We start from the raw sequence: 13,094 nt of genomic DNA, 5'->3' as shown, positions 1-13,094 counted from the left end.
GTCTTCTCCAACACCACAGTTCAAAAGCATCAATTCTTTGGCACTCAGCTTTCTTTATAGTCCAACTCTCACATCCATACATGACTACTGGGACAACCATAGCCTTGACTAGACAGACCTTTGTTGGCAAAGTAATGTCTCTGCTTTTTAATATGCTGCCTAGGTTGGTCATAACTTTTCTTTCAAAGTCCTTCAGTTTCCATTCTCACCTCTGTTTGTCCTCCCCTCAGCCGCCAGAGGGTGCCCGTGAGCACCCATCAGGCTCCTCCCCTCCTCCACCCTTGGTCCTCCAGGGTCCCACCTCCTTGGGGTAAAAACTCAAGTCCTCCCAGTGCCCCACAAGGCCCTGCTTCACCTGCTCCTGTCCCTCCCTGCCCTCCCCTGGCTCACTCCGCTCCAGACACAGGTGCTTCCTTACTGTTCTTCCAACACACCAGGTACAGTCCTGCCCCAGGGCCTTTGCATGGACTGTGTCCTCTGCCTAGAATGCTGTTCCCCAGACCCAGCGTGGCTCTGTCCCTCACCTCCCTCAAGTGTCAGCTCTGATACCAGCTCTTCAGTGAGCCCCTTGTAACTTCACCCTCCTCCAACCCTGACACACTATACCTTCTCCCTGCTTCTTTGTTCTCTTCATAGCATTGATTTCCCAACACACCACACAATTATTTATAGTGTTTCTTGCTTGTTGCTCATTCTCCCCGCTAGACATGAGCCCTGAGAGGGCGGGGTCTGGGTCTGTCCTGGGTCTGTCTTGGCTCAGACTAGACCACTGGAGCCAAGATACTGTCACATTTGGTAAATTGCAAGCAGGCAGCTCCTGATGCTGCAGTGCCAAAGATGGGCAGGGACGTGATAGGAACTTACCTGGGCTCCCTCTTGAGAGCCAGGGCTGTGCTCAGACTTGAAGGAATGGGAACCCTCCTTGCCCTTCTCTGTGTTTCAGTTTCAACAAAAAAAGAGATCTTGAGGTCACTGGGGGCGTTTCTGAGTTCCTTCAGTTATACCCTGCATGGAGTCCCTAACCAAACCATTTCATGGCTTTGAGCCTTCATATGTAAAGTGCAGGGCTGAAAAAAGGAGTAAATTCTGAGCATGAGGTGGGTGGTAACCATTGGTCTCCTTTGATGCTCCATCCCCAGCTCCCAGGACAGAGCCCAGAGCTCAACAGACAGTAATATAGCCTCCTCATGATAGCTAAACTGATTGAGCACCTACTGTATACCTGGCCCCACAGTGAGAACATTATCAGGATTTTAGATCTAACTTAAACTTTGAAGAAACCCTATGATATAGGATACTATTATTTTCTCTGTCTTGCAAATGGGAAACTGGGACTCAGAGAGGTGAAGACAGTCACCCCAGATCACACAGCCAAGAAATTGTCAAGGCTGAATTGGGCCAGATCTCTCTGATCTCAAGTCTGTGTTCTAAACTGCCACACTCTCCAGCCCTGAGAAACATCTGTTGAATGAATAAATGAGTGTTGATCGATCCTTTTGGAAGGGGGAGGGCACTCATGGCCGCTTTCCGTAATGACACAGGGGCCTCCAGTTCCCCTCCTCCCAAGTGTAAGGTCATGCCCAGACCCATTGCCACCCCCTACATCTTCCTGACACAGCTGCCACCTCGCAAGGAGGCAGCCAGGGAAATGCATTCCTCCACTTAACCCAGAGCAAAATCTCCCGATCTCCTTGAGACCCCTCCAGCAGGGGAAGGAATGAAGAAAGACAGGAGAGGACATGAGGGGATGGAAGGTGAGGGGGAGGGGAGGGCAAACTCCCCCATGTGTCCCCTGGCAGCCTCCTTTAAAAACAAAACATAAAAGAACAAGAGGACTGCGTGTGTGTGCGTGCACGCACACATCTATGAAATATTTAGGGGGCTCCCAGTGTGTTTATGGCTGTAATTAATCTTGTGTCTCGTTGGCGGAGAGCAAAACGTTAAGAAATTATTTTCCGGGGCCTGGGTGAAGTGCGGGCTGGCAAGGCTCCTTTCCCGAGATGGAGGCTGTGGAGGTCGAGGGTAGGGAGGATGGGGATCTGGGGTAAGCTTGTGGCCCTGGACTGTGGCCTCAGGAAACTTCTCCTAAACTCCCCCTCCCCCATTATAGCACCCAGGAAGTTTCCAGCCTGGCTGGTGTCCCTTGTACTCCGGGCCAAGTGCTTGCCCTTTTTTTTTTTTTTTTGGTTTTTGTTGGTTATTTCATTCGTCTTTATAGCTTTATGGTTTGTTGCTGTTGTTCAGTTGCTCAGTCGTGTCCAACTCTTTGTGACCCCATGCACTGCAGCACACCAGGCTTCCCTGTCCTTCACCATATCCCGGAGCTTGCTCAAAACTCGTGTCCATTGAGTCGGTGATGCCATCCACCCACCTCATCCTCTGTTGTTCCTTTCTCCTCCTGCCCTCAATCTTTCCCAGCATCGGGGTCTTTTCCAATGACTCGGCTCTTCACATCAGGTGGCCAATGTATTGGAGCTTCCGCGTCAGCATCAGTCGTTCCAATGACTATCTAGGGTTGATTTCCTTTAGGATTGACTGGTTTGATCTCCTTGCTGTTCTAAGGACTCTCAAGAGTCTTCTCCAGCCCCATAGTTCAAAAGCATCAATTCTTCGGTGCTCAGCCTTCTTTATGGTCCAACTCTCACATCCATACATAACTACTCGAAACACCATAGCTTTCTTACTTACGCATGAGGTATAGCTTCCATACAGTAAAATACAAACACTTGAGATGTGAGTGGGATGTGTTTTCAGGCAGGTGCACATCACCCCCAGAGTTTCTCTTGGGTCCCTTTGTAACTTCTCCCTACTCCCTCTCTTCCCCACCTCTAGCCCCGCCCCTTTTTAAGCAATCACCAATCTGATTTGGTTCACCCTGCTTTAGTTTGTAGTTTGTGGGTAGCATTCTTCTTTCTGGCTTCCCTGTCTTTGCTTGTCTCAGTGCTTCGTTTCTCTGCACGGCTGAGGAATGTTCTTTGGTTCACATGGACCATGATTTGCTTATCCACTTGCCTGTTGATGGACAGTTTGGTGGTTTCCAGTTTGAGGTTGCTCTCAATCTTGCTTCTGAGCAAATCCCTAGGTGTGGAATTGCTGGATCACTAGGGGCTTCCCAGGTGTTGCTAATGGTAAAGTACCCACCTGTCAATCCCTGGGTGGGGAAGATCCCCTGAAGGAGGACACAGCAACCCCCTCCAGTGTTCTTGCCTGGAGAATCCCATGGATGGAGGAACCTGGCGGGCTACAGTCCAAGTGGTTGCAAAGAGTCGGACACAACTCAGGCTACTTAGCACACATGCAGGGGAGGTGTATATTTCACATTTTAAGAAGTTAGTTTGAATTTTGGAAATGTGATGACAGGACATGCAAAGCTGGGGGTGGAGCATATATTTACATCTGGGAGACAACTCAGTCCCAAGAAGGGGAGGTTGAGGACAGCCTGTGTGGCTGGGGAGTGGCAGAGCTGGGACTCGAACCCAGGCTGTCTGTGTCAGGCATGTCACCCATGGGCTACATTCTGCCAAACTGGGATAAACGCGTGTGGCGTCTTAGTGTCTCTGTCTTTCGCATCTTGGCTGTGAGCAGCTCTGATTCTGCTTGAGGGCCAGGTGTCCAGTAGGTGCTTAATAAATGCAAACAGAAGCTGAAACGAGAGTCGTGATTCTGGTTGCAAAATATCTCACTCCTTCCTGAGTTGGAAGCCCCAGTGGCTCCCCAGCGCCTTCAGGATAAAGCTTAAATTCCGAAATGCAGCCCACAGGTCCATTCCAATTCTGACCCTATTCCTCTTCCCGCTGTGCCAGCCTTCTTGCTGCTTGTGGAATACCCACACATGGTCCTGCCACAGGGCCTTTGCATCTGCCATTGCCTCTGCCTGGAATGCTCCATGCTTGACTTACCCATGGGCAGTTCCTCCTCTTCCTTCAGGTCTCAGCTCAAAAGTCACCTCCTCAGGACTTCCCTGGTGCTCTATGGTTAAAACTCCACACTCCCAGTGCAGGGGGCCTGGATTTGATCCCTAGTCTGGGAGCATGGATCCCACTTACTGCAACTAGAGAAGCCCATGGACCACAGTGAGCACCCCACAGCATAACAAAGACCCAGAACAGCCAAAACAGGAAAAAGTCATCTCCTCCAGGAAGCCCTCCCTGACTTCCCTGTCTAAACCAGCTCCACCCAGTCCCCTCTGTGGTATGTATCACCCTGTGATTTCCTCTCTCTAGTTCTTTTTCTTCTTTGAATTTCTACAATACATTAATTTACTTAGAAAACTTTTTACACAGTTACATAATGCTTGCTGTCACCTGATTCTGAGCACACACTCCATGTGTCATGAATCATCTAAACTTTATTTTGGGGCTGTGCTGGGTCTTTGTTGCTGCTCAGGCTTTTCTCTAGTTGTGGTGAATGGGGGCTACTTTAGTTGTGGTGCGTGGGTTTCTTGTTGCGGTGGCTTCTTTTATTGTGGAGCACGGGCTCTAGGGTGTGTGGGCTCCAGTAGTTACGGTAATGGGCTCAGTCATTGTCGCTCCCAGGCTCTACAGCACAGGCTCAGTAGTTGTGGTGCTTGGGCTTAGTTGGTCTGTGGCATGTGAGGTCTTCCTGAATCAGGGATCAAACCTGAGTCTCCTGCACTGGCAGGCAGATTCTTTACCATGGAACCACGAGGGAAACTCTTAATTCATCTAAACTTTTAAAGAACTCTCTGCATTGGGTAATGTTGTTATTTCCATTTATAGATGAGGAAATTGAGGCCCAGAGAGTCTTGGGCCTCAGGTCCAGGAGGCCTCTGCACTCCGGGGGTGTGCACCTGTGGTCTGCTGCCCCCACAGGACTGGCCTGAGCCACCCTCAGCTGTGTGCCTGGTTGGTCTTAGCACAAGGTACGGCTCAGCATGGTGGATAAACAGCTCCAACTTTTAAAACATTTATGTACGTATTCTTTAGCAGCACCTCAAGGCATGTGGGGTCTTAGTTCCCTGGCCAGGGATTGAACCCACATCCCCTGCAGATGGGAGCATGGGTTCTTAACCACTGGACCCCTGGGGACATCCCAAACAGCCCCTGCTTTTTACAGATGAAGCACAGAAGTCCCAGGAGTAGATAACTTGCCTTGTGGCAGGGCTAACTTTAAAATTGCTTCTTGGACCTGCTAACCCCATGTCCTGTACCATCCCCAGAGCCCCCCAGACTGTGAGCCCCAGAGCCTTGGAGGAGGCTTGGCGGGTGCTAGCTCAGACGGCGAACAGATGCTCGCTATTTTAAACCCACTGTTTAACTCATTAAGACAGCTGTTTCCCATCCCCAAAGTCGGTGGAATTAGAATTAAATTCATTCCAGAATTAAACACACACATACATACACACGCGCATACCCGCCACCATTTGGAGGCAAAACTTGTTAGCATTTAGGCAAGCTGTGCCTTCGAGCCTGGGGACGGGGCTGGGCTTCCGCCTGACAAGTTAGATCATGGCCCAGCGGTTGCCAGCTGGGCTGGTGGCCAGGATGGCCTGAGGGCCCAGATTCCTGTGTGTACCCAGGCTTCTACCGTTAGAGTCCAGCTGCCAACTGGATGCCCCCCACTCTCCACCTACCCCCACACAAACCCCTGGCCCTGCCTGACCCCTCAGACCCAGGGGCACCAAGACAAAGCTCAGCATTTGCACTTGAACTGACTTTCCCTTCTGGGACCCCATCTCCCCCTGCCGCTCACATCTGAGACAGATCTCACCTGTCCTTCCTTCTCTCTCTTCACTTACATCCAAACAGTCAGGACTCACTGGAGATGCCACTTCCAGGCAGCTACTTCCCCTACTGCTACTGCACCAGTCCAAGCCTCCATTACCTCCAGCCTGCATGACTGTTCTTGCCTCTTTCCTGGGCTCCTGGCTTCCACTCTTACTCCCAACCAGCTGTTTTCCCTCAGCAACCAAAGGGATTTGCTAGTTCCTCACTTTCATGCATTGGAGAAGGAAATGGCAACCCACTCTAGTGTTCTTGCCTGGAGAATCCCAGGGACTCAGGAGCCTGGTGGGCTGCCGTCTATGGGGTCGCACAGAGTAGGACACGACTGAAGCGACTTAGCAGCAGCAGCAGCAGCAGCAGCAGCAATCGGTTATGCCACTCTCTCACTTAAAATCCTCCAATGCAGGGCTGTCCAATAGAACTTTCTGTGACCGATGGAATGTTCCAGACCTGTGTCACCAAACATGGTCACTCACAGGTGGCTACAGAACAGTTGAAATGTGGCATGTATGCGTGAGGAAGGAAATTTTTAATGTTTTTTTATGTTTTTAATATTTTAATGTTAATTTTTAAATGTCTCATTTTAATGCATTGAAATAAGCCCAGGTTGCTGGTAGCTGCCATATCAGTCAGTGCAGGACTGAAGGTCCATCAGCTGTTAGTGGCCTGCCCAGATACCCTGGGTCCTCACCATTTTCTCTGCACTGCTGGCTGGCATCCCAGCCCAGATGCTCTGCCTGAGCCTGCTTTGCTCATGGCAGGCGAGGAGTGTCTCAAGAGTTCATGCCATCCCCTCCAGCAGCCCCCAGCCAATGGTCGGCAGGAGCGGGAGTGTACATATCCCAGCTCCCTCGTCCCTCGTGCTACGCAACTTTGCAGTTCATGCTCTGCAGAGGCCCCAGTGGGACTGAGCCCGCTCTGCCCACCACAGCCACCTTATCGCGAATGCACCCTGGACAGGCTCCCTCCCACCCCTCTCATTCTCCCTGACTCCTCCTGGGGCTTCCTGCTTGCATCCCAAACCTTGTCTCAGGACTACCTACTGTTCTGCCTCCCCCTCTCTTCCTTCCTCCTCCTTCCTCTCCTCCTACTTCTTAGTGCCTTAAGCCTCTTTTTAAAAAATGTTTTGTTTCAGAATAATTTTATTTTATTATTTTTATTTATTTATTTTTGGCTGTGCGGGGTCTTCGTTGTCACCCGTGGGCTTTCTCCAATTGTGGCACGTGGGATCTCTCCGGACAAGGGGTAGAACTGGTGTTCCCTGCATCCGGCAGGAAGCAGAGAGTTCCTACATTTTCTCCACCCAGCTTCCCCTCCTGTTAACGTGATATATTGCCTGGTAGGATGATCAAAACCAGGAATTAGTACAGGCAGAATATCATAAACAGACCTACAGACCTCATTTGAATTTCAGTAGTTTTTTCTGGGAGTGTCCCCTTCCTGGTCCAGGACACCAGCCAGAGTCACTCATTTCATCTCATCATCACATTGCCTAGCATCCTTCATGCCAGAATAGTTCCTCAGTCTTTCCATGTCTTCCACGACCTCGAAATTTGTGAAGAACACTGGCCAGGATTTTGCATAGGGTCTCTCAACTTGGGTCTGTCTGATGTCAGCTCATGGTTGGACTGGGATTGTGTGTTTCTCCCCAGAATCCCCCAGGGGGCTGATGTTGCATCCTCCTTGGTGTAGGATATCAGGAGACTCCAGAAGTTGCTGGGTCTCATCGGCAGTGATGTCATGATCACATGGTCAGGACATGTGACTCCCCTCTTCCCCAGAAAATTACCTTCTTACCTTTCAAATTTGTAAATATCTTAAGAGAGGTCTTTGGCAGTGTATAACCATTCTGCTTCTCCTTAAACATTCACCCAACCATTCTAGCATTTCTCCCATTGATTTGATATGTCCTCTACATACAAATGAGTTCCATTCCAAGAGCCCATTCATAAGTCCAATGAACTCATAAGTCCAATAAAGTTAGCCTAAAGTGTCAGTCACTCAGTCATGTCCGACCCTTTGCAACCCCATAGACTGTATAGCCCACCAGGCTCCTCTGTCCAGGGAATTCTCCAGGCAAGAATACTGGAGTAGGTTGCCATTTCCTTCTCCAGGGAATCTTCCTGACCCAGGGATCAACCTGGGTCTGCTGCATTGCGGGTGGATTCTTCACTGTCTGAGCCACCAGGGAAGCCCAAGTTAGCCTAGGTACTTCACTAATACAATCAGCTATGTAGTATTGTAATACGGTTTACACAAATAATACATAAACGAACAAACACCAAAAATAAAGAAAACACTTTTAATCTTACAGTCCAGTACCTTGAAAGTACAGTAGCACAGTACAATCAATGGGTGGCACGCAGGGGCAGGCATCGAGTGAAGAGGCAAGAAGAGTTACTGACTGGAGGAGCTAGAGAAGGTGGGAGATGGGAGAGCGGAAGGATCGTCAGCGATAGGAGATGGAGGGGCAGGTTGCAGCGTCACTCACGCCTGACGTTGATGGCACAGCTTCTGGTTCCTTGTGGATTCAACTCTATCTACCCTCCTGAAAAAAACAATCCAGCGATGTCTTGGTAGTAGCTCTTTTTTTTTTTTTTTTCTTTCTTCATCATAGATGACACGGCAGCTGCTGGATTGCAACCTGAATGGCTGTTGCAGCTTCTGTGTACTGTTCTGCACTTGGTCCTGTGCTTCCAAAAATGAACAGAGCCTCCTGAAATAAAGAAAACCCCTTACCATCTCCTGCGCCGCGAATCCCTTCGGTTCTTCAGCTGCTGCTTCCTCTTGTTGCTCCACTCCCTCAATTATTTTCACTTTTGTTTCCATCGTTATCACTTGGCACTTCTTAGCGGTACCAGCTACATCACTACTGCTTTTACACTTGCTTGCAGACATCCAGAAAGTCAAAGTGTTAGTTACTCAGTCGTGTCTGACTCTCTGTGATCCCATGGACTACAGCCCACCAACTCCTCTGTCCAGGGAATTCTCCAGGCAAGAATACTGGAGTGGGTTGCCATTTCCTTCTCGAGATCATCTTCCCCACCCAGGGATCCAACCTGGGTCTCCCATATTGTGGGCAGATTCTTAACCAACTAAGCCACCAGGGAAGCTTCCAGACATCCTGGGCATGAAATAAAGATGCTGTACTCTCTACTCTCTACTGTAAAGTACACAAAAGTGCAACGACTTATAGAGGATGCTCTCACATGACAGTGTACACCAGACAGGTGAGCTAAACTATGTGATTGGACCTGCAAACACCCGTTTGCGTCTTTGAAATGTAGCAGCTCAAAGGTTTGTATGTAGGGGACTTACTGTACTTGTTACGGCAGCCCTAAAAAACTCTGTTTATTAACTGCCCATCTTTGGAGATCTCTGGCTTGAACTTTTCCCTATCATGCGCCTGTTCCTTTGTTTACCAAATACTCCTTAAATATCGACATTTTATCTTTCCTTAAGAAGATTGTCGAGTCATAAACAAAAAACCTGTATCACTTGCCTCAAAGGGAAGGGACCCACAAGAAGTAAAGATACAGAAAACAAAATGATGCCTCAAAATGTCAATGGGGAAGGGAAGGAACTTCCCTGGTAATTCAGTCATTAAGACTCTGCCCTTGTGATGCAGAGGTACTCAAGTTCAATTCCTGGTTGGAGAGCTGGGGTCCCACATGCCACATGGCGTGGTCAGAAAGTAAAAAAGAAAAAAGTGCCCATGGAACCAAGGACCTGTATCTTAGGAAAATTAGCCATTGCCAGAAAGAGATTAAAGACAGTAGCACCAAACAAAACTTGCTCCAAGTAAGCCCCAGGGGAAGGCATTGTTGGAGAGTGATGTCCCTCACCCCCATGACCAGCTCCATTCAAGGACACCTCCCCTTTGACCTTCCTGCCCACTCATTCAGGGATATAACCCCCTGTTATCCTCTCTCTGTCCCATTCGCCAGTCCCTCCCCTGGTTCTCCCGCTGCCTCCGTGGCTTCTCCACCTCTCCTTGTCTCTCCCACCCACCCTGCATCCAACAACCAGAGGGTTCTTTCAGAAACACAAATCTTTCTTTCAGGAGTCATACGTGAATTCACTCCTGTCGTAAGAAGATTCAAACAGTGCAGAAATACAGAGAGCAGAAATAAGAAATATGATCTGACCATGTCCTGCCTCTATTCTGATTTTTTCTAAGGCTTCTCATCAGTCTCTGTGTAAATTTTAAAGTCAGCGACATTCAAGGTTTGGGTCGAGTCCTGCTCTTTCCCATCTCTCTCCCATCCTTCAATAAGACCCTCTTCTTAGCCACTCTGACGGCTTGCCATATCCAACCATTCAACTCTCACTCCCTTACTCACTCTCACCGCAGGCCCTTTGCACATGCCCTTTGCATTCCCAGCATGTTGTTCTCCACCCCCTCAACTCCAACTTCATCCTTCCTCGCCCTTCGGTCTCAATGTGCTGACACCTTGTGTCTGGTTGACCTCACCCAGACGTGGGCCCTAGGGACAAGGGTTCCAACTGTGCTTTCATTTCTACACCCGCCATGACCAGGGGCTCCCTCACAGTTGTGGAGGCTGGAAGTCCAAAATCAAGGTATCAGCAGGGTCCGTTCCTTCCTGCTGGCTCAGAGGGAGAATCTGTTTCCCACCTCCCTCCTAGTGTCTGGTGGTTGCTGGCTACCCTCGACATTCCTTGGCTAGTAGTCACATCACTGAAATCTCTCCCTCTGTTGTCACATGGTCTTTGGTCTGTTTGACTCCTGTGTCTCTTCTCTATCATTGGCTGAGGGCTGCTCTGGGAAGTATTAAACCAACAGAGACAATGTAAAGAATTAAGTAGCCAGCCTGGTGAAATGTGGTTGAGGAGAGAGAATTCTGTTCCCGGCAGAGGAAACAAACAGCATTTGCAAAGTTCTAGAGGTTAGTAAATCATGATGCATTCGCAGCATTGAAGAGCATTTGAGGGGCTTCCCTGGTGGTGCAGTTGGATAAGAATATGTCTGCCAATGCAGGGGACACGGGTTCAATTCCTGGTTTAGGAAGATCCCACGTGCCTCAGAGCAGCTAAGCCCGTGTGCCACAACTATTGAACCTGTGCTCTAGAGCCCATGTGCCACAGTGGAGACCACCCACATTGAGCCCATGCTCTGCAACAAGAGAAGCCACTGCAATGAGAAGTGTGTCCAGCACAGCAAACAGTAGCCCTTGCTCACCACAACTAGAGAAAGCCCGTGCAAAGCAATGAAGACCCAGCGCAGCCAAAAACAGTAAAATTTTTAAAAATAAAATTATTGAGGTTTTGGAGACCGGCAGGGACTTGACCATGGAGAGCTGTGTCAGACACAGAAAGGAACTTGGATTTCAAGAGGGTAGTGGGAGTTTAGAGCATGGGAGAGACCAGAGGATTAAACTTTAGAAATATGCTTGACGGCCATGTGGTGATGTGCTGAAAGTGTTGTGAACTGGAGGCAAGTCTGCTATGGGAGAATGAAAAATTCAGACCCTAGGGGCTTCCCTGGTGGCTCAAATGGTAAAGAATCTACCTGCAACGCAGGAGACCTGGGTTTGATCCCTGGGTCAGGAAGATCCCCTGGAGAAGGGAATGGCAACCCACTCCAGTATTCTTGCCTGGGAAATCCCATGGACAGAGGAGCCTGGCGGGGTGCAGTCCATGGGGTCATGACTGGACACGACTGAGCAACTAACACACACATGGTGAACGTCAATCAGGCATCATCTCATTTAATTTTCTCACCACGGACCCTACGAGGCACGTTGCTCATTGTTACACCCATCTGAAAGATCTGGACGCTAGAGCCCAGAGAGCTTCAGTGACTTACCTGGTCTCGCATAAGCTTGTTAATGACAGAGCAATGATTCAGGGCTTGAGTAGATTGCCCAGCCAGGTGACAGACTCACGGTGGGAGATCTGGGATAAAGAGTTGGGAGGGGACATGACGCTGATGGCCAGCGCTCTGGATGAGGGACAGTTGGAGACCCGGATAGAGAGGAAGATCTAAGCTGAGAGAATAAAGCTGGTTCAGGTGGTCTCCGGGACCTAATGCCTGATGATCCGAGGTGGAGCTGATGTAATCATAATAAAAATCAAGTGCACAATAAGTGTAATGCACTCGAATCATCCTGAAACCATCCCCCCATCCCCAGTGCACAGAAAACTTGTCTCCATGAAACGGGTGTCTATGGCTGTGGTGTAGTCAGTTGTGTCTGACTCTGTGACCCCATGGACTATAGCCCACCAGGCTCCTCTGTCCGTGGGATTCTTCAGGCAGGAAGACTGGAGTGGATTGCCATGTCCTACCCCGGGAATCTTCCCTACCCAGGGATTGAACCCATGTGACTGGTGAGCAGATTCTTTACCACAGGCACCACCTGGGAAGCCCCTGGAAACAGGTCCCTGGTGTCAAAACGGTTGGGGACGGCTGGTCTCCCAAGTGATGGGGACTTGGGCCACCCGCTCCTGCTAGCCCAGCCCTGACATTGCACTTTTCCCATCCCTCCCATCAAGTCAGTTAGACTCTGAGGACATAAGAACTGAAACCTGAAGGGTAAGAAAAAGCCGGCCATGGGGAGATAGGATCTTTCAGACTGAGGCACAGACTGTGCAAAGGCCCTGGGGCAGGATTGTGCTGGGTGTGTTCACGGAAGAACATCAAGGAGATCTGTGTGTCTGGAGCAGAGTGAGCAAGGGGGAGTGAGGGAGGGAGGAGGTCTGGGATTTGGGCTTTAAAACCTCATGGGCAGAGGGTGCCCTGAACAAGTCTAAGTTCCCTGGGAATCTCGAAATGGGTGAACATTGACTCCCTTCTTCAGTGGGTCTCTAGGAGGCTTGGGGAGATGATGATGGCAGAATGTCAGTGAGAAGGCTGGATCCATGCCATGGTGGGGAGCATGGGCTGGCAAACCACTCTGTGGCACCCCTGAGCTTTACCCTTACAAGGTCCAGGAGCTAGGGATGTGCTGAGACTTCTAGAAGTTTTTTCCAAGGTTGCCCAGCGCCCAGGTCAGAGCCCCAGGAATTCTGTCTTGGCAGGGGGTGGAGGGACTGGATGTAACAGGACGATGTCACAGAGCCTGGGGGCATCTAGAACCCTGGGGGCTCCTGGTCTCAGTGTCATCTGCCAGGAAGGCCGCCTGGGTAGGTTATCTCCTCCTGGGACCAGCCTTCAAGGACAGAATGTGAGCCTGGCTGTAGGGCCACCAGGGTCCCCGCTGCTCTGCTCAGCTGCCTCTGAGCCACCTTTTCAAGTTCACCTCCATTCCCTCCCCGGCCACGGGTCCCCTGGGAGGCCCTGGAGATGCCCAGAGGCCTCCCATTGGCAGTCCCCAGTGGGACCTAGCTCCA

The 13,094-nt window shown here is 50.1% G+C and overlaps 2 protein-coding genes across 2 annotated transcripts in view; both read left to right on the top strand.

Moving 5' to 3' along the window:
• Positions 1 to 13,094, top strand: part of PTPRS (protein tyrosine phosphatase, receptor type, S) — a 261,020-nt gene that overhangs the window by 34,517 nt on the left and 213,409 nt on the right. The gene's annotated exons all lie outside the window — the stretch shown is intronic.
• ZNRF4 (zinc and ring finger 4) overlaps positions 2,001 to 13,094 on the top strand; it is a 12,283-nt gene continuing 1,189 nt past the window's right edge. The window contains exons 1-2 of the mRNA XM_010828457.1: positions 2,001 to 2,022; positions 12,783 to 13,094. The exon at positions 12,783 to 13,094 is cut by the window's right edge and continues 21 nt beyond it. Of these exons, the coding sequence (XP_010826759.1) occupies positions 2,001 to 2,022; positions 12,783 to 13,094 (334 nt within the window). The remainder of the gene's footprint in view (positions 2,023 to 12,782) is intronic.

This window comes from Bison bison, unplaced genomic scaffold (genome assembly GCF_000754665.1).
Source record: "Bison bison bison isolate TAMUID 2011002044 unplaced genomic scaffold, Bison_UMD1.0 scf7180017864492, whole genome shotgun sequence".
Classification (NCBI taxonomy): Eukaryota; Metazoa; Chordata; class Mammalia; order Artiodactyla; family Bovidae; genus Bison; species Bison bison.
This window is presented reverse-complemented; position numbering and strand designations above follow the sequence as displayed.